Source organism: Somniosus microcephalus, chromosome 3 (assembly GCF_052327205.1).
Source record: "Somniosus microcephalus isolate GS21.2 chromosome 3, FLI_Smic_1.0, whole genome shotgun sequence".
In the NCBI taxonomy this organism is placed as follows: domain Eukaryota; kingdom Metazoa; phylum Chordata; class Chondrichthyes; order Squaliformes; family Somniosidae; genus Somniosus; species Somniosus microcephalus.
The window spans coordinates 155,841,729-155,863,965 of NC_140989.1; the positions used below are offsets into that span (position 1 = coordinate 155,841,729).

The following is a 22,237-nucleotide window of genomic DNA, read 5'->3' on the forward strand; positions in this document are numbered from 1 at the left end:
ATTATTCAAGGTAAATGAAATTGGCAAAGAAATGGAACATGTTTTGGGCACCAAGAATCAAACACTCTCAGGTCAGGTACAGTATGGATAGATGCAGAGTAAAATTCTATCTAGAAGGCTACCCCAATAATACGCATCAACCCCGATTCCATCAATATATTTTCTGCTTCCTACACCAACCAGTCGTGTGGCCTCTCTAAGTGAGATTGCCAATTTAGTGCTGAATTACTTTTTAATATCTATATATTTAGTGGGGTAATAAGGCAGCTGTTACAAGGACAGATGTTTGAGAGAAATTGACTCTGCTGATCGCTGAGAGCACAGGAATATTTAGAAAACTGGCACTGGGCTTCCAATGAGAAAGCCAGTCCTTCCATCGCCTAATGAAAGTTGTAGCAAGACTGCTGCAGCAATTTCAACAGTGATACTGGTAACCAATTTTAATCTATTTAATCTAAAATTGACATCTGACTATTGTGTATAGTGTGTCTCGAAGTAATATGTGTCTTGATTTTCCTTCAACCTTTCACATTGAACCAGAAAATGTTACAGCACAAAAACAGGCCATTCAACCCATCAGTGCTGCACTGGTGTTTGCTGTACAAGTAACACCTACTCCCACTTTCTTGCTCAGATAACTATATTTATAAAAACACCACTACTTGAAGTGACTTCTTAAGAAGTGCAAATGGATTATTTTAAAACCAAATCACTTAGAAATATATTATAAACTTAATTTAGTTATACCACAGACCAACAATACTTACTCATCTCTCTGAGATTGTGCTGTGGACCCATATATTTCTCCATAAAGGTCACCTTCCGCAGAACCGCCATGGCCTTTTTGATCTAACACTGTTGGCTGATTTAAGAAAGACACAATGTGTTCTTTTTTGGAAACAGCAGAGCTTTCATCTTTGGTAAAGGCTGACTCACTGGTCCTTGCAGGGGCACCGTTTACAGCTGTTTTAGGATGTAGAATGTGATTGTATGGGTCTTTAAAAGATTCCTTCAACTGCAATTCTTCACAGCTACTTTCTGAATCGTACATTTCATCTGCCAGCCTCCGCACATCCTGACTTGACCTCAGAACCTCCTCTGCATCCTTTTCCTGATTCTGGGAGCACACTATAGAAGAAAAAAGATTGTCATTTGTCAGTAAACAATCTCTAACCATTTCCTGTAACACTTTACTGTCACACTTAAACTTGCCTATTTACTGAGTCCTTCCAACTCTCATTTTGCATCTCCAAAATAGGCAGGCTATGTACCCACCTGAGACCTGTGAAAATCACGCAAGTCACTGGACTCAGACACTGGCTACCTTTCCAAGTGAATGAGTGCCTGTGCCTCCTTCCCACTCACTCCTGTTGTCTCGCCCTGCTTCTGACACACAGTCCTTCCCCTGTATGCTGTCTCCTGCCTTATAGTTCTCATCATTTTCCCCTCCCTCCCCATTAGCCACTTCTTTGCTCTCCTGCCATCCTGCTCAGCCATCCTGTTTCCCCCTCCTTGCTCAATACTTGCACAAATGCAAGTTTGCCATATTCCCAGCATGATCTGGGCACTGGCTTTAAATTCTTTAAAGTATTTTCCGTGCTTTTAACTAAGATATTCAAAGAACTTAAAGCTGGATCCTGGGACACAGCTAAGAATACAACGATACAGCCTTTCTCGGAAGCAGGGATGATTAACCATAAACGGCTTTCTCAACACTGAGCTGGGAGCCTTGTAGTTCTTGATTAAAGTGCATACAGTAGGCAAATACAATATAACAGCACTGTCCACTCCAAACAAGTAACAGAGGGTTCTCAACTCAAAGCTCAGAAATCATATTACAAAAGTCAGCGATGGAGGCAAAATGATCAAGGCTTACATTCTTCATTTTCCTCCAGTCTTCACCTCTCAAAATAACTGTCAACCCCACGCTTCCCAATACTGCCACATGCTAGCTGTCCCCAATAGTTCTAGACCCTACAATGTTCCTGCACCTGATAACTGCTCTCCCCAGTCCTCCGAGACCCTTGGCTGCCTCTTCCCAATACTCCCATAACCTGCAACCATATCTGCCCAGATCCCAGAATCCCCCAACCAATGATTCCAACTGTAGCACAACTCTCCTGGTAGTCCAACAGGGAAGCACCCCATTTTCAATACTCTCAGATACCAGCACATCCTCTGCTACTTGCAAATCCCACTATCAACTTCCCAATGTTCCTCGACCCTGTGACCCCACTTGCAATCATCCAAGAACCCATGATTCCCTTTCCGATAATGCTCATTCCAGCATCACCCCTCCCCAATTTTCCCACACCCAGCCAACTCCATCTCCGTGCTCTCACAACCCAAGATCACCCGGTCACCCACTCCTATATCCTAGAACCACCCTCCTACCATTTCCAGACTGCCAATACATCCACTCCCAATATTCCCAGACTTGGTTCCCCATTATTTCCGGAATTTTTTTTGTGTCTTGTACCGTGAAGACAGATAAAAAAGGGCTCGATTTTCATTGAGCCGTGGAGTCAGGCTTGGAGGCGTGCGGGGGGTTAAAATTGCAGAAACTGACAGGCGGGACCCCCCGCCGCCCGGCCTGGTTCCCAACTCCGCGCTATTTTAATTCAGGCATGTCTGATGGTCCCGACTCCGTCCTGCATCCAACAGGCGGGACTGGTCTTTAAGGCCCTTAATTACTACTAAATGGCCTCTATAATCCTATTTTAACAGGCCCTTGCAAATTTAACCCTTTTCCCACATAAAACACGCCTGGTGGGAATCACGAATGTGAAACCTGGCGGGAGCACTATTGGATTGCTGACTATCAACTGCAGGTCAACCATTAAAGAGGAGATTTGATCAGCCATCATTTGCAGGTGGCAGGACTTGGTGGTCTCAGGTCTGGGGCAACTTTTACAAGGCTTAACCACACCTGTTGAAGTTTGAAGCCTCACACCCATCTCCAGTGTGGCCTCCTGGGAAACCCCTCTCGCCACCTTCACTCAGCGCATCCTCAACGGAGGCATATACCAGAAGCATGGGAGCCATTTATTTCCTTCCCATCTGGGCATTAGAGGAACTCGAGCACCAGCCGCGGCAGCAGCAGAATCAGGAATAACAGCAGCACCAGCAACAGCTTCAGCAGCAGGAGTGCCAGGCTGAGGCTGCACAGGCCAGAAGGGGCCAGCGCCTGGCAGCCCGTCAGCACAGGAGATACCCCCCAAACAGGGTCTACAGTTTCTCTCTCCACGGATGCTGCCTGGCCTGCTGAGTATTTCCAGCATTTTCTGTTGTTATTTCAGATTTCCAGCATCCGCAGTATTTTGCAATTATTCTACAGACGCAGGGTCTCCTATCTCAACATGTTTGAGCAGCAGTGCCAAAGGCGGCTCCGACTTTCACGAGAGGTAGTGACTGACATCTGCGCAATGCTACAGCAAGACCTGCTGCCCAGAGGACCAGATGGACAAGCATTACCAGTGGCTGTCAAAGTCACCACCGCACTCAACTTTTTTGCCTCAGGCTCATTCCAGGGATCAGCATCTCCCAAGCGGCTACACATATTTGCATCACGCAGGTAACCGATGCCCTCTTTGCCCTTGCGCACAATCACTTCCATTTCACCAAGGATCGAGCAAGTGTCACAGCGCGAGCGGTTGGATTAGTTCATCTGGCAGGCTTTCCAAGGGTGCAGGGCATCGTTGACTGCACACGTGGCCCTTGGGGCACCCCATCGCCATCCAGGTATTTTTGTCAACCGCAAGGGCTTCCACTCCCTCAATGTTCAGCTGGTGTGTGACCACAAGAAGGAGATTTTGAATGTTTGTGCCATGTACCCTGGCAATTACCATGACTCCTTCATACTGCGCCAGTCTAGTGTGCCTCCGCTATTCAGTCCTCCAGACCAACTTAATGGATGGCTACTTGGAGACAAGGGCTATCCCCTGAGGACGTGGCTAATGATGCCGTTGAGGAGGCCAGCCAACGAAGCTGAGGAGAGCTACAACTCCAGCCACATTTCCACCAAGTCCATTATCAAACAAACCATCGGTTTGCTGAAGATGCGCTTCAGATGCCTGGATAGATCAGGTGGAGCCCTGCAGTACTCAGCAGCCAGGGTCTCCAGAATCGTCGTGGTTTGCTGTGCACTTCACAACATGGCACAGCGTCGTGGCTTGCAGATTCCTGAGGACCAAGTGGCTCCTCACATATCCTCCTCACATGAGGAGGAGGACGAAAACGAACATCCTGCAGAGGCCCATCAACCAGCGGCAGCATTACGCGAGAACATTGCTGCCCGGGATGCAAGGAACGCACTCATCCTGGCCAGATTTGCTTAGCCTAGTCAATCAAACACTTTTGCCTTGCAGCTTCTTACCAGAGCATTGACAATGTTCAAGAACCAGAGGATTCCTAGCACTCTGACCACCATACTGACAGTTGCAAGTATTCCTAAGGCCTCACTGTGGAAGTCCCAATAGCGAAATGACAGATGCCACAACTGCAACATTTGCCATCAAGATTTTTATGCACAATTACGACGTCATGGCATTTTTACACTAAACACAAAATTCCACCCAAGTGACTACCCTTGTGAATATTTGTGCAGAATTTTCCTCTTATGCGTGCTCCTACGTAGTGCTTCCACTGTGGCTTCAGCAGATGTGGAGGCCCCTTGCTCACTTTCCTTCTGCTCCTGTCTCGACACCTTTGGCGGGCGTCCTATGGGGTGGCAAGCCTGTGAGGGCTCGTCAACAGTCTGCTGCTCCTGCAGCTGTGCAGGGGTTGAGACGCCTATCTCACTTGGGTGTAGACTCTGGTGGGGCTCTGACCGAGGGCTCTGCAGTGGCATGGAAGTGTGAGCGCTTGGAGAGGAACCCCCACTTCCTTGAGGTCTGCCACCAACTTCCCTCTCATGGGTCAGCTCCCCCTCTGCGCCTGCAAGTGGCTGGAGAGCACCTTGCTGCACATCAGGGGGGCCATGGGGACCCCTATTTGCAATGGCAGTCCTACTCAGAAGGACTTCCATGAAGGTCTGGTTTCTCTGTTCAATAGATGCCCATCGCTCCTCAAGAGATGTCATTCTATTCTGAACAATGACCATGTTTTCCATACCCTGGCGACTAAGCTCCTCCATGGCCATAGCCCTCCTCTCCTCTACCGTAGCCATCCTCTCCTGTACAGTAGCCAGCCTTACCATGGAGGTAGCAGTCGTTTCCACGGAGGTAGTCATCCTTTCTGTGGTGAAGCCTTCATGCGCCAATGACTCCACACAGGCTCTGCCTCATGTTTGCTATGGACTCCTCCATTCGCTCCACACTCGCAGCGACCCTAGAGACAAAACCTGCTAGAGACTCCTGCATCTGTGCCTGGAGTTCCATCACTTCTGATCTTATGGATGGACCCAGAGGCAGAGGGTCGACAAGCTGCTGAGCTGAGCTGGCAGAGTCCTGCGCCCTCCGACTAGGACTCTCCACTGCTGTCCCTGTCTCCACAATCTGCTGATGCTTACTTGTGAGCTGTGATACACCAGGTGACATCACTACTCTGTGTCCCGAAGGTCCCACCGAGGTGTGAGTGTCTGCGCTGGTGCTGGGTGCGCTGAATTCTGCTGATGCTGCGCCCTGAGAGGTTGCACCTTCTTCTGAGGAGTCTGGCTGCTCAGCCTCTTCTTCCTGGCTGGGGGGGACAGATGCTTGTGATGGTCCTGTGGGGGAGTAAAGGAAAGAGTCAGAGATGTGATGCAAAGGCTACATGCACATAGCTTTTTGCAGATGCTCATAAGTGCATCTGTTACAGCTTCACAATCATTATCAGCGACTCATGCAATATCAAAGAGAGAGATGGGAAACTTTTCTGTCACCAGCTTGCTGTGTTGCACCCGTCTGTCCGTCCCCCACGCGCGAATCATCCTCAATGCCCATGAGTTCCAGGACGGCCTCCTCCCAGGGAGTCAGGTGGGCTATTGAGGCTGTCCCTCCTCCTGTCCAGGCTCGCTCTCTCTTGTTGTGAGCTCTCTTTTCCTGCAATGAGGGAGACAAGTGGAGGTTGAGTGAGAATGAAGGAGTGAGTGCAGAGATTGCATAACATAGATACTTAGAAGGAGACAAAGATGGAGTGAGGTTGCAATACCAAGGGCCCTCCCTGTGTGTTGTCAGTTGTGTTCAAAGCATCAGAGTGATAGGGAGTGTGAGGGCTGCATGGTGGAATAGTTATGTGAATGTGAGCATAGAGAGAGAGAGAATGGGTAAGGGTGCATGGATGTCAGTGTCAAGTGGGGTGTGGAGGAAGAGATTGCTAAAGCTGAGTGCTGGTGAGGAAAGGCAATGGGGATCAGATTGAGGGTGATGGGAAATTCATACTCACTTTTCCAGTGCGCTGAAGGTCATTAAATCTTTTCCTGCACTGTATCCAGGTTCTGCGGGTGACTCCCAAGGAGTTGACCTCCTCAGCCACCTGCATCCACACAGCCGTGGTCTGAGTGGGAGGCCTCTTCCTCCCTGATGAAGGGAACAGGACCTCCCTGTTGGCCCTAGCCCCATCCACCAATGCCTGCAGTGCCGCCTCGTCAAAGCGAGGAGCTGCTCTTGCCCTCCCGCTTGTCATCTTTCCTGCAGGTCCCTCTGACACCAAATGGAGGAAGCTTGGAAGCCTGCAGAAGAAGCAAGGCTTGCTGTGGACCTTAAATGCAGCAGCAATGACATCAACGGAGGGGACTTGCAGTCATGAAAAACCGCTTTGCAAAGGCTTCCCACACACTGGAAATCAATTGGCCAATTGAGTTAAAATTGCATCAATCTCCGACATCCATTTAGATTCGTGTGGGAAACACGAAATTCGGATAACACGACAACAGCCCGCACACGAGTTAAAATCGAGCCCAAACTATTTGTTTAATGTCTCTGCCATTTCCTTACTGCCCATTAAAATTTCTCCTGGCTCTGCTTCTAATGGGCCCATGATTACTTTCACTAATCTCTTCCTATTTATTTACCTATAGAAAAGTTTACAATCTGTTTTTTTTGTCTCTTGCTAATTTACTCTCACATTCTTGGGGTGTGACAGTGGTGGGAGAGTTTTGCGGTGCTGGAACACTAGGAGTGGGCATTAAGGAAATGGCAGAGACATTAAACAAATACTTTGTATCTGTCTTCACGGTAGAAGACACAAAAAACATTCTGGAAATAATGGGGAACCAAGGGTCTAGAGAGAATGAGGAACTTAAAGAAATCAGTATAAGTAGAGACATAGTACTGGAGGAATTAATGGGACTAAGTGGCGACAAATCCCCTGGACCTGATGACCTGCATCCTAGAGTTTTAAAAGAGGTAGCTGCAGAGATAGTGGATGGTTTGGTATTAATCTTCCAGAATTCCCTAGATTCCACAACAGTCGCCAAAGATTGGAAGGTAGCAAACATAACCCCGCTATTTAAGAATGGAAGAAGAGAAAAAACGGGAAACGATAGGCCAGTTAGCCTGACATCAGTGGTGGGCAAAATGCTGGAATCTATTATTAGGGACGTGGTAACATGGCACTTCGAAAATCATAATAGGATTGGGCAGAGTCAACATGGTTTTATGAAAGGGAAATCATGTTTGACAAATCTGTTAGAGTTTTTTGACGATGTAACTAGTATAAGGAGGAACCAGTGGATGTAGTGTATTTGGATTTTCGAAAAGCATTCGATAAGGTACCACACAAGAGGTTATTACACAAAATTAGGACTCATGGGATTGGGGGTAATATATTAGCATGGATTGAGGATTGGTTAATGGACAGAAAACAGAGAGTAGGAATGAACAGGACGTTTTCAGGTTGGCAGGCAGTAACTAGCAAGATACCGCAAGGATCAGTGCTTGGGCCTCAGCTATTTACAATCTATATTAATGATTTAGATGAAGGGACTGAGTGTAACGTATCCAAGTTTGCTGATGATACAAAGTTAGGTGGGAAAGTAATCTGTGAGGAGGACGCAAAGAGGCTGCAGAGAGATATAGACAGGTTGACTGAGTGGGCAAGAGCGTGGCAAATGGAATACAATGTGGGGAAGTGTGAAGTTATCCACTTTGGTAGGTAAAACAAAAAAGCAAGATATTTTTTGAATGGTGAGAGACTGGCAAATGTTTGCATTCAGAGGGACCTGGGTGTCCTTGTACATGAATCACAGAAAGTTAACATGCAGGTATAGCAAGCAATTAGGAAAGCAAATGGTATGTTAGCTTTTGTTACAAAGGGATTAGAGTATAAGAGTAAATAAGTCTTACTACAATTATACAGGGCATTGGTGAGGCCACACCTGGAGTACGGTGTACAGTTCTAGTCTTGTTACCTAACAAAAGACATACTTGCCTTAGAGGGAGTGCAACGAAGGTTCACTAGACTGGTTCCTGGGATGAGGGGGTTGTCCTATGAGGAGATACTGAGTCGACTAGGCTTATATTCCCTAGAATTTAGAAGAATGAGAGGAGATCTAATTGAAACATATAAAATTCTTAAGGGGCTTGACAGGGTTAATGCTGGGAAAATGTTTCCCCTGGCTGGGGAATCTAGAACACAGGGTCACAGTCTCAGAATAAGGGGTCGGCCATTTAGGACTGAGATGAGGAGAAATTTCTTCACTCAAAGGTTTGTCAATCTTTGGAATTCTCTGCCTCAGAGAGCTGTGGATGCTCAGTTGTTGAGTATATTCAAGACAGGTCGATACATTTTTGGGAACTAAGGGAATTAAGGGATACGGGGATAGTGCGGGAAGGTGGAGTTGAGGTAGAAGATCAGCCATGATCTTGTTGAATGGCGGAGCAGGCTCGAAGGGCCAAATGGACTATTCCTGCTCCTATTTCTTATGTTCTTAACATTCCCCTCCCACCACTTTGATTCCCAACACACCTCTCCCAGTTCTCTCAAACCCTGGAATCTTCTTCCCACCACTCCCAGACCCAAGGACCCTCCTCCTTAATAATCCCAAAACTCAACACCCCTGTGCTCTACTTACGTCCCATGACACGGACCACAGGACCGGAATCCCAACACAACCAAACCACACAAACCTCCCCTCTCCATTTGCCTCCTAACTATCTTCAACCTTGAGCATGTTACCTACCATCTTCCTGTTTATCCTGGCTTTGAAAAAAAGGTAGAGATAAAGTTGACTACATAGCTATACAAACATAATAAACCACTAATTTCCAGTCTCCACAAAAACAGACATAACAACATAACTCAAACCTGAAAATACCACTCACAACCCCAGAATACCTGGGAAATAAAAATGCGATTTGACTTATTGGATCACTGTAAATCAGTGGCCCTGATAAAATATTATACATTATATGGCATAACACAACATATGCTCTAACTCAACATGGGCAACAACATGGGAGATCCACTAGTACTCGATAATAAAGATAAACAGCTGTTAAAATTTCAGCAACATATGCTGATTTGTATTGTGGAACTGCTTCTACTTGGACAAGTTCAGCAATTTTTCTTTGGTTCACAGCGCTGTTATTTCCCCCATTTATGCATTGGGGCAGACTTCACCACAAGCAACAACACTAAAACAAATCTTGAACTGTGACTTTAATTGTACAGCCAGAGACTTTCCCTGATGATTGGCCATGGTCCATACAGGACAACAATGCAAAAACTACAGTACTGACCTATATATATGGACAGAGAGCACAGTCCATCTGTGGCCAGAAAATATTACTGCATGCAGCATTGCTGGAGGCATCCTGTTTATACTTACTATTGGTGAGCCTTCTAAGGTGTCATTCCATTCCACTGGAGAACAGAGGGCTGCCTCATTTATATTACAGTGCTGCCACCTAAATTGCATCTGCCTTGAGCAGCAGCACTGTAATATAAATGCAACATGACTGTCAGTAAAGCTACTATAGCTAGAACTTTAAGGCCTAGAAATTGGGTTGGTAGCGCCGGCGCTGAGCGCCTAAAGAGACCTAGAATTGGGGCGAAGCCCTATGTTGGGGCGGACGCTATGAAGATAGCGACAACTCAGATATTGACTATACATTTAGCGCCTGCGCTAAGTGTTTGTGCGCGCCCGCGAGCGCAAGCAGTTCATGACGTCATTTCAGTGTGCAACGCCTTCTAGGATCGCCTGAGCGCATATTGGGTGGCGCCCGGAGCCTTAGCGCCCAGCGCTATTAGTGACAGTTCGAAGGAGGGCTAACAGGCCCTTCTCGGAGTAGGGGGGCGCTATTTAAAGGGGACAGCTTTAGTCCAGAATCTTCTGCCACTTGGCCTGCTCATTGCGATCGTTGCTAGAGAGAGTTGGCAAGCTAATGTGGAGCGGAGTTCTGGGAATTTAGCTTTACAGTACTTGGGACCTTCAACCCTGTCCGAAGCACTTGCAGCACTACACCTAAAAGCCTTTTGACCAACTGGCATCGGAATGAGAGTTTGTTTGGAGGGCAACGGCCTCATCGCCCAACACTGTGAAGGGGCAGAGAGACGGCGGGAGAGAGGGCCGGGATTGGCCAGAAGGAGGAGGGGCAATGGAGGTCGGCCAATCCGACGGGAAGCTGCGAGGGTCTTTAGGCAGCAGGTGACAAGCCTTAACATGTCGGAGGAGCAGTGTTTGGGAAGGCTCTGATTCTGGAGGGACATTGTTACTGATCTGTGCCACCTGTTTGGTCAGGATCTGCAGCCGCGTGAACGCTGCAGAACCTCTCTGTCCGTGGTGGCTAAACTGACTGATGGCCTCCATTTTTATGCTAACGGATCCTTTCAGTCAGCCATTGGGGACATTGCGACTGTCGCTCAGGTTGCAGTCCACTGTTGCATCCGGCAAGTTACAGAAGCCCTTTATAGGCGAAGGCGTCAAATCATGACCTTCCCTCGGACCCTGCACAAGCAGGCGGAGGGCGCGCAGGGTGTCGCTTCTATTGCGGACTTCCCCATGGTGCAGGGGTCAACTGACAGCACACACGTGGCTTTGAGGGCGCCATGCCATCATCCTTAGGACTTCCGCAACTGCAAGGGGTTGCACTCCCTCAACATGCAGCTGGTCTGTGACCACCGCCAAATCATCATGGCAGTCACCGCGCATTTCCCAGGGTGCAGCCACAATGCCTTTATCCTGCGGTTGACCTCAGTTTGTAACCTTTTTGAGGGGCTGCCTCGAAGACGAGGCTGGCTTACTGGGGACAAGGGCTATCCTCTCTGGCCATGGCTGATGACAACACTCCGTGTGGCCGACACCTCAGCAGAAGAGCTGATCAGCAGCGGCCATCAAGCGACCAGGCACAGTAAACAGCACACTATTGGTGTTGTCAAAAAGCGTTTCCAATGTCTGGAACATTCGGGGGGATCTCTGCAGTACTCGCCGCAGCAAGTGGCACACATCATCGTCGTCTGCTGCATGCTCCACAACTTGGCGAATCGACGCACCCAGCCAATTCCAGCTGTCCCTCAACGACCAGCAGAGCAGGCGGAGGAGGAGGAGTATGAGGAGGAGTAAAGGAGGAGGAGGAGGAGGAAGAGCAGGCGGAGGAGGAGGAAGATGGAAGGGCTGCTGAAAGTGGAAGGGCCATACGTCAGAGGCTCATCTAGACTCGTGTCGAGACCCCTGTGGCGGAATGATGAGAGTCTTAACTCATGCGCACTTTGGATGTTTGAGGGCCTCTGAATGCCAGCATCACTGAAAGTAGTCACATGCACCATGCCACATTGAAACTTCTGTTTATTGGCACAAAAGTTTTTCATTACAGCTAAACAACGTAATGTCAACAGAAACCATAACTTTCAAAATAACTGTGAACTGTTCGGCAAAGCCGCAAAACTCAACAAACCTTCTGCAAATATAACAACAGGTGAGGGTGTCCTTGAATTTGGACAAAGAAACGTCTCAGCACCTCCCTCTACAACTGGCCCCTTGAGGGAGAACGACTTCTCTTTCGCGCCCGGCCCCTTCCCTCCCTGCTGCTCCTACGTAATTGGACCCCAGTGGCGGCCTCAAGGCTGGGGGACGCCTGCTGACTGTCTGGAAGCGCAGAAGCCCCTGAGGGACGGCCTGGCCGACCTCTGGGCTTGGAGGGTGCGGACGCAGGATGCTTGATGTGACCATGGCTGGAAGCAGTGTGGCCTGCAGGTGGTGGCAGCTGCAATGCAGGCGTCCCAGCGCTGGCATGTGCAGTGGTCTCCTGCTGAGAGAGGACACCTGCACCATGGTCGGACGACACACTGGCTATCTGAGGGGAGCGGCTCAGCTCATCCGCCACAATCGCATGCTCCACTGATTGCTGGCCTTGTATGGGACTGGAAGGGCCCGGGGTGATCCTAACTGATGCAGAGAGGATGGCTACAGTGAGAGATCGCGTTGCGTCAATCTGGCTGTGGAGGAGCCCAGCAAGTGACTGTGTGGCAACAGTGAGGACCTGTGTGCCAGGTGCCAGTGCTTCGGAGAAGGCCTGGACAGTTCTTCCCATTGCTTCAGACAAGCCAGGTGCCGACCGCTCCACTGCCTCGGACAAGCCCTGCACAGACCTTTCCAGGGATTGTCCGAAGCCCTGAACAGTCCTTTCCATAGCCGACTCAAAGCCGTGGGCGGTCCTCTCCATTGTTGGGCCGAAGCCCTGGATAGTCCTGTCCATTGTTGCCCCGAAGCCCTGGATAGATCTGTCCATTGTTGCCCCGAACACCTGCAGAGTCCTGTCCATTGTTGCCCCAAAGCCCTGGAGAGTCCTCTCCATTGTTGCCCCGAAGTCCAACATACTCTTAGCCAATGAATCTATGGACTCAGGCATCTTCTCGACTGCAGCCATCAGCTCCGTGTGTCTGACCCGGGCCTGTTTGCTCATCTCAGCCAGGCGACGCACCTCATCTGCACTTTGTGCAGCAGTCATCACAACCTGCCTTGCCCTCCGGGGAGATGGTGGCCGAACTTGCCTATCCCCCGTGCGTTGCTGCATGCCGCTTGGTCCGGCAACTGGTTCATCCTCAGAGCCACCCCCCCTCCCCTCCAGGGGACTACTATCCCCAGTCTGTAGATGTGTCAGCTCCCCGGATTCTGCAACGGCTGGTCCGGATTCCTCCTGGTCCTCGCCTCCGGTGGCACTGGCACTGGCAGCTTCAGCGCGTTGAGCCTGAGTTGGTGCTGCTTCATCTGAAAGTGGGAGGTGGAAGAGTGGCTTTAGCAAAAGGACAGGTTTGCTGAAAGGCATGCCAGATTGCGGCAAGGCTCTGACATGGCTGCACACTGAGGATGCATGCTGGCGGGGGGACCAAGTGGAAGGCAACAGGTGGAAAAGGTGAGAGTCTTACCCTCGCTGTCGGTAATGGGGTCGGCAGATGCAGTGGTCACAGGACCAGACAGACGTCCTCCAAGTATCTGGTGCACTCTCTCCTCCAGATCCGTCAGAGTGACCACTTGTGGAGGTCTGCCACCGGTTCGACGCTGCTCCTTCCGGATCATCGCCAGCTTGGACTGCAGGGGAAAGAAGGGGAAGTTCTGTAACATGATGCCTTGAGAGATCATCGCATGCCCCCCATGGTGCAAGAGCCCTTACATGATGCCTTGAGAGATCATCGCATGCCCCCCATGGTGCAAGAGCCCTTACATGAGGCCTTGAGACATCTGTCCATGTGTGTGCCCAGAAAGGGCCATGGGTGCATACTGACAGATGGCCATTGGGGCATCATTGCAGCAGGGTGCCCGAAGTCAGCTGCAGATGGAGGGAATCAGAAGATTGCTAAACCATCACTCACCCTAACGATCCGTGTGAGGTCGTTGAATTTCTTCCTGCACTGAACAGGGGTCCTGGTCGCCATGCTGCTGGAGTTGACCCTCACAGCAACCTCCCTCCAAGATCGTCGGTAAGCCTTCTGATTCGGCCTCTTGCCATTATCCGGATACAGGACCTCTCGACGGCGTTCAACTGCAGCCACCAAGTGGTCCAGAGCCTCGGTGCTGAAGCGCTCTGCTCTCTGTCTAACCTTCTCCATGCTGAACAGGTTTGTACCGCCAGACAAGGGCGAGCGCCGAATCTGAGGCCTACAGGGCATTGGGTGTTGAAGCTCAAGCTGACTGACCTACCCCTTTAAGAGCCGGCCGGCGCCTGGAGGTCTCGTGGTTTCCCGTAATTGAGATCACCTGCGCTGCGCCCGTCCGCGTCGGTATTGAGTAGCACCTGAACTTTTGCGCCTTAAGAGCACCGTGCAATGGCTGAATTAGCGCCTCAATCCCCTTTGGGGGCGATGCAACCCAATATCTCGCCAGGCAGCGATAACTTTCATCTGGCTATAAAATTAGTGCTCCGCCAGTTCTAATACCCAATTTCTAGGCCTATGTTTGTTACCCCACCCACTCTGTTAATTATCAAGAGAAATCGCACAATAGACAATTTTGTTCAGAACTGTAGATGGCGCACATTTAAAGTTTCAATGTGACGTTGGAAACAATCATGAGTGTTTCAGAATTTACAATTTGCACAGGTCAGGATGTGCAGTGGATTACGCACACCATCCTTTTACTCTTGGAGTGTGGTTTTGAAAACTACCTAGAATTCTAGGATAAATGTTTTTCTCAACCATCTGGAAGGGTCTTATATGAGTTTGTGACATCAAAGCCTGTTTTTTGTGAGCAGGCAGCCACAGCAAAAAAAGCTGACCCTAGTTTGGCACTAATTTGGTATTCTCACTCAGAACGGTCACAAATGTGGGAAGTGGAAACACCGGTGTGAGTAAGGACTGCTTTTATGAGCTGGGGTTAAAGCATATTGTTGGCCGGGGCAAAGTAGCAGGAGATATACTTTACAGCTGCTTGTGCTATAATTGACCTATGCTATACTTGACCTGATGCTGACACTAGATGCCTGAAATGAAAAATGTCTGTTCCCCAGTTTTGACATCCCTCACCTTTATGAGTACAAAAAAGATTATGGCCCCGATTTTCGGCTTGTGTGGAAAATGGTCGGGTTTCCCCGAATGTGGGGTTTCTGACACACATAAAAAAGTGTCAGCCAGCTCCACGCAATTTTCCCTCAAGTGGCCAATTAATTCCCAGCTTGTGGGAAGCCTTGCTAATTGTCCAATTCGAGTCAGAAATCCCCACAGTATGATGTCATCATTCGTGGTGCTTTCAAGGTCCACAGCAAGCACTGCATCCTCTGAAGGCTTCCAAACGAACCATACAGGATGGCAGAGGAGCCTGCAGCAGCTGTGGCCAGTGCCAGACCCCGAGCTGCCTTCAAATTCGACGAGGCTTCACTGCAGGCATTATTGGATGGGGTTAGGGCCCACAGGAAGGTCCTCTTCTCTAGGTCAGGGAGGAAGAGGCCCCCCACTGAGACCAATGCTGCATGGGTGCAGGTGTCAGCAGATGCCAACTCGCTGGGAGTCACCAGAAGAACCTTGGCATTACATCTCTAACTCCTTCCTTTACTCCCCCACAGTACCATCCAGAGCCCCCGTCCTCACTGTGGAGGAGGAAGAGGCTGTGCAGCCAGACTCCTCAGAGGAAGCTCCAACCTCTGAGGGCACAGCGTCAGCAGAAGTAAGCGCACCCAGCACCAGCGCAGACACTCACACCTCGGGGGGACCTTCGGGACATAGAGTAGTGTTGTCACCTGGTGTTTCACAGCTCACAATTGAGCCTCAGGAGATTCTGGAGACAGGGACAGCAGTGGAGAGTCCTCTTCAGAGGGCGCAGGACTCTGCCAGCTCAGCTCAGCTGCGCTGCATGTCGACCCTCTGCCTCTGGGTCCATCCGCAAGAGAAGAGGTGATGGATCTCCATGCACAGATGCAGGAGTCTCCAGGGTCGCTGCGAGTGTGGAGCGAATGGAGGAGTCCATAGCGAACATGAGCAGAGCCGTTGTGGAGTCATTGGTGCATGAACACATCACCATGGAAAGGTTGGCAACCTCCATGGAGGAGATAACTCGCCAGGGTACGGAAAACATGGTGAGTGCTCATAAGAGAATGACATCTCTGGAGGAGCGTTAGCCATCTGTTGAACAGAGAAACCAGATCTTCATGGAAGTCCTTCTGAGTAGGACTGCCAGTGTAGATATGGGTCCCCATGGCCCCCTAAAGCACAGCAAGGTGCTCTCAAGCCACTTCCAAGCGCTGGCCCCTTCTGGCTTGTGCAGCTTCAGGTGAATGAGCAGCAGCCTGGTGCTCCTGTTGCTGATCCTGCTGTTCCTGGTTCTGCTGCTGCTGCCTCTGCTGCTGGAGATCCTCTAATGGCAAGAAGGGATGGAGAAAAAGGCGTCCCATGCTTCTCATAGATGCCTCCGCTGAGGAAGCGCTGAATGAGGGTGGCGAGAGGGGCTTCCCAGGAGATCACATTGGAGAAGTGTGTGAGGCTCCAACCTTCCACAGCTGTGCCTAAGCCTTGAAGAAGTAGCCCCAAACCTGCAACAAGGTCCTTCAACATACAAGTGCTGTCCCTTTAAATCGCAGCTTCTCCGATTGACCTGCAGCTGACAGCAAGCAAGCCGGCAAGCTTCACGCCAGGTCTCATCAGCGGGGTTCCCCACAGGCGTGTTTGATGTGGGGAAAGCCCCAAAGTCGCAACAGCCCCGGAAAATCTACTTCAACAAGGTAATTATTGGTCATTAGTGTGCCGACGACCAGTCCCGCCAGCGGTGGCCGGGACTGAAGTGGGTCGTGGAGAAACGGCGGTCCGAAAGTCGGACGGGGTGGGGAATCAGGCGGGGGGGTCCTGACCCACTTTTTCGGCGATTTTCGGCCCCCGGCCGCATGAAAAGCCGCCCGACGGCTGCCAGAAAATTGACCCCTATATCTTGAAAAGGAATCCAGTGAGGCCAATTTTTAATGTGGACTAAACAAAGTTTTCCTACAGTTAACAAAATAACAGTTACACCTCCCATGGTCAATTCAACCCCAGTCATGATGCTAGCTGCCATTTGTATACAACACCAAACAGTGGTAGACATGGCCACCAGATCAGTGGCAATTTAGCATTTGTGCATTGTACTGAGCCATCTTATACAATCATAAAAATTTCAGCAAAGAGGTCTATTATGTCCATTATGTTTTTGCCAGTCCGAAGCGCCACATCAGAGGTATCTACTCTAATCCTATTTCTCTGCTCTTTCTCCATATCCTTTAGTATTTTTCATCTTCAAATGTTTATCTAATTCCTGATTAAATGTCATGATTGACTCGGCTTTAATAGCCACTTGTGGTAATGCACTCCATGTTCTAACAACCCTTTGCATGAAAACATTACTTCTAACCTCCCCTTTTATGCTTCTAAATTTATGACCCCGTGTTACCAATTCACTGACCAATGTAAATAATATTTTGTTATTTATTCTCTCAAACCTTGCTTCATTTTTCAACACTTCTATCAGATCCCCTTAACCTACTCTGCTCCAATGACTACAGCTCTAGTTTATCAGATCTCTAATCACAATATTCTCTCATCCTGATATCATTTGAGTTGCACCTTTTACATGCCTCTAATATTCTTTCTATAAAGGGGGGCCCAAACTGTACACAGTACTCCAATTGCAGACTTCTCAATGTCATAATCCCGTAGGGAAATAGGAACAGCAATAGGCCATTCAGCCCCTCAATCCTGTTCCACCATTCTGTTGGATCACTGTACCTCAACTCAATTTACCCGCTCTTTCTCCATATTCCTTGATATCCTTACCTAACAAAAATCCAATGATTTCAGTCTTGAAAATTTCAATTGACCCAGCATCCACAGCCTTTTGGGGGATAGAGTTCCAGATTTCCACTACTTTGTGTGTCAAAAATGCTTTCTGATTTCACTCCTAAATGGCCTACCTCAAAATATTGAGATTATACCCCCTCGTGATGGATTCCCCAGCAGAGGAAATCGTTTTTCTAGCTACCTTATTGAATCCTTTTATCACCTCGATTAGATGACCCCTCAACCGTCTAAACTAAAAAGGATTTAAACTAAGTTTATGCAGCCTGTCCTTATAGAATCATAGAATGGTTACAGCACGGAAGAAGGCCATTCGGCCCATCGAGCCCATGCCGGCTCTCTGCAAGAGCACCTCAGCTAGTCCCACTCCCCAGCCCTTTCCCCGTAGCCCTGAAAATGTTTTTCTTTCAGGTACTTATCCAACTCCCTTTTGAAAGCCATGATTGAGTCTGCCTCCACCACCCTTTCAGGCAGTGCATTCCAGATCCTAACCACTCACTGAGTAAAAAAAAAATTCTTATGTCGCCTTTGGTTCTTTTGCCAATCACCTTAAATCTGTGTCCTCTGGTTCTCGACCCTTCTGCCAATGGGAACAGTTTCTCTCTATCTACTCTGTCCAGACCCCTCATGATTTTGAACACCTCTATCAAATCTCCTCTCAATCTTCTCTGCTCTAAGGAGAACAACCCCAGCTTCTCCAGTCTATCCACATAACTGAAGTCCCTCATCCCTGGAATCATTCTCGTAAATCTTTTCTGCATCCTCTCCAAGACCTTCACATCCTTCCTAAAGTGCAGTGCCTAGAATTGGACACAATATTCCAGTTGAGGCCGAACCAGTATTTTCTACAGGTTCATCATAATTTCCACGCTTTTGTACTCAATACCTCTATTCATGAAGCCCAGGATCCCGTAAGCTTTTTTAACTGCTTTCTCAACCTGCCCTGCCACCTTCAACGATTTGTGCACATATACCCCCAGGTCTCTGTTCATGCACCCCCTTTAGGATTGTACCCTTTAGTTTATATCTTCTCTCATTTGTGATGTATCACTTCACAATTTTCTGCATTAAATTTCGTCTGCCATGTATCCACCCATTCCACCAGCCTGTCTATGTCCTCTTGAAGTCTATCACTATCCTCCTCACTGTTCACTGTACTTCCAAGTTTGTGTCATCTGCAAATTTTGAAATTGTGCCCTGTACACCCACATCCAAGTCATTAATATATATCAAGAAAAGCAGTGGTCCTAGTACCGACCCCTGGGGAACACCACTGTATACCTTCTTCCAGTCCGAAAAACAACCATTCACCACTACTCTCTGTTTCCTGTCACTTAGCCAATTTCATGTCCATGCTGCCACTGTCTCTTTTATTCCATTGACTTCAACTTTGCTGGCAAGCCTATGATGTGGCACTTTGTCGAACACCTTTTTCTAAAATTCATTGATGGGATGTGGGCGTCGCTGGCTAGGCCTGCATTTAGTGCCCATCCCTAATTGCCCTTGAGAAGATGGTGGTGAGCCGCCTTCTTGAACCGCTGCAGTCCATATGGTGTAGGTACACCCACAATACTGTTAGGAAGGGAGTTCCAGGATTTTGGCCCAGCGACAGTGAAGGAACGGCGATACAGGTCCAAGTCAGGATGGTGTGTGGCTTGGAGGGGAACTTGTAGGTGGTGATGTTCCCATGCGTCTGCTGCCCTTGTCCTTCTAAGTGGTAGAGGTTGCAGGTTTGGAAGGTGCTGTTGAAGGAGCTTTGGCGAGTTGCTGCAGTGCATCTTGTAGATGGTACACACTGCAGCCACAGTGCGCCGGTGGTGGAGGGAGTGAATGTTGAAGGTGGTGGATGGAGTGCCAATCAAGCGGGCTGCTTTATCCTGAATGGTGTCGAGCTTCTTGAGTGTTGTTGAAGCTGCACTCATCCAGGCAAGTGGAGAGTATTCCATCACACTCCTGACTTGTGCCTTGTAGATGGTGGAAAGGCTTTGGGGAGTCAGGAGGTGAGACACTCGCCGCAGAATTCCCAGCCTCTGGCCTGCTCTTGTAGCCACAGTATTTATATGGCTGGTCCAGTTCAGTTTTTGATCAATGGTAACCCCCAGGATGTTGATAGTGGGGGATTCAGCGATGGTAATGCCATTGAATGTCAAGGGGAGATGGTTAGAGTCTTGCTTGTTGGAGATGGTCATTGCCTGGCACTTGTGTGGAGCGAATGTTACTTGCCACTTGTCAGCCCAAGTCTGAATGTTGTCCAGGTCTTGCTGCATATGGACACGGACTGCGTCAGTATCTGATGAGTCTCGAATGGTGCTGAACAGTGTGCAATCATCAGCGAACATCCCCACTTCTGACCTTATGGTGGAGGGAAGGTCATTGATGAAACAGCTGAAGATGGAAGTCCATGTACTGTACACCACGTCAACCGAATTGCCCTCATCAACCCTCTCTGTTACCTCATCAAAAAACTCGATCAAGTTGGTTAAACACGATTTGCCTTTTACAAATCCGTGCTGGCTTTCCTTGATTAATCCACACTTGTCCTGTTAATTTTGTCCCTGGTTATTGTTTCTAAAAGCTTCCCCACTACCGAGGTTAAACTGACCGGCCTGTAGTTGCTGGGTTTATCTTTACACCCTTTTTTGAACAAGCGTGTAACATTTGCAATTCTCCAGTCCTCTGGCGCCACCCCCGTTTCTAATGAGGATTGGAAAATTACGGCCAGTACCTCCGCAATTTCTTCCTTCACTTCCCTCAGCATCCTAGGATGCATCCCATCCGGTCCTGGTGAATTATCTACTTCTAGTACCTCGTCTTTATCAATTCTTATCCCATCCAGTATCGCCTCTATCTCCTCCTTCACTATGTCTATGGCAGCATCCTCTTTTTTGGTGAAGACAGATGCAAAGTATTCATTTAGTACCTCAGCCACACCCTCTGCCTTCATGCGTAGGTCTCCTTTTTGGTCACTAATCAGCCCCACCCCCCACTTACTATCCATTTACTATTTATATGCCTAATAATTTAACCCTTTAAGCCCCGGTAGCATTCTGGTGAATCTCCAAGGCAATATATGTTTCCTAGTTGTGGTGCCCAAAGCAGAACACAGTACAGGAAACTCTCGATTTACCGGCACCTAAATAACCAGAAATCTCTGTTAACCGGCAAAATTCAGGAGTAGGTTCAGGTAAGTTTTACTTCATATTAGTGGCAGTTCCTGGATCTGTGGCTGTGTAACTGGGGTTCCTGCACTTGTTGCTAAGCAACAGGGACGCTATGTCTGTGGCCGGAGTTCCTGCACATGTTGCTAAGCAACAGGGAAGCCTGGATTTGTTGCTGTGTACGGAGCTCTCGTACCTTTTAACTATACCTCTCTGTAATCCGGACTTTTTGATAAACATGCACCACGCCGGTCCCGTCGGTGCCGGATAATAAAGAGTTTACTGTACATCAGATGGGGTCTGACCAAAGCACCGTACAACTGAAGCATCACTTCTTCACTTTTGTATTCAAACCCCTTTGAGATAAAGATCAATATTTCATTAGCCTTTTTGATTGCATTTTGTACCTATGCACTTGCTTTTAGTGATTTGTGTACATGGACACCTAAATCCTTTTGTTCCTCCACAGCTCCTAGTCACTCACCATTTAGAAAACATTCCAATTTGTCTTTCTCAGATCCAAAGTGGATGACCTCAATCTACCATAGTTTTGTCCACTCATTTGATCTGTCTATCTTCCTTTGTAACATCCTGCTCCCATCCACACAACTTGTCATGCCTCCAATCTTATTTGCAAACTTGGATACACAACTCTCTAGTTCTTCATCCATTGATTATATATGGTGAGAAACTGAGGTACAGATCACTGGGGAACACCACTTGTTACATCCTGCCGATCAGAGAACATTCCCTTTGTCCCTACTCTCTGTCTCCTACCTCCCAACCAATTATCAACCGATGTCACAAGGTTATTTCCAGTTCTGTGCGCTTTCATTTTTATAATCTCCGGTGTGAAACCTTGTTAAATGCCTTCTGAAAGTCCATATATTGTTGTATTCAACTTCCCCTGTGAAAAACCCTGATAGCACATGTAGTTTTAAATGCAGTCAGTGTTTTGCATTGGTTATTTTTAACTTGAGTTAAAAATAATTTGAATTTGATTTGATTTAATTGATGTTCACCAGGCTGGTGGTAGGGACACTACAATTGGTCTCACAGTTCCTGGATTAGGGAGTAGAAAATCAGACAGGATTTCTGTTCTATGCTATACAGCAACCCGTGCTGAAAGCAAACATGTGAATATCAGGTTAGGAGACATGCAATATCCATTGTAATATTCGGCAATGTACAATAGCCAGGTGATGCTGGTTAAGGCTCACAACAGCCATAGGGTGAGATTTCAGACAGTGACGCTGGAACCATACTCTAGCTTGGTACCACCATCTTGAAGAGGGGAGGGGGAGAGAAATTGGCAAGGAAAAAAATACAAATTCTATATACTGTATTTTAGGAAGTGCAATAGACGGGGTAATGTACTACACAATTTCTTCACCCAACAGTACAGGCTAGAG

General features: G+C 48.4%; 1 protein-coding gene across 4 annotated transcripts in view; it reads right to left on the reverse strand.

Annotated features, from left to right (window-relative positions):
- Positions 1-22,237, reverse strand: part of kiz (kizuna centrosomal protein) — a 433,449-nt gene that overhangs the window by 299,416 nt on the left and 111,796 nt on the right. For all 4 annotated transcript variants that reach the window (XR_015077557.1, XM_085981766.1, XM_085981765.1 and 1 more), the window contains exon 6: positions 768-1,128. Coding sequence is in view for 3 of the 4 variants with exons in the window: in XM_085981766.1 (XP_085837892.1) it covers positions 768-1,128 (361 nt within the window). In the remaining variant the exon portion in view is untranslated. The remainder of the gene's footprint in view (positions 1-767; positions 1,129-22,237) is intronic.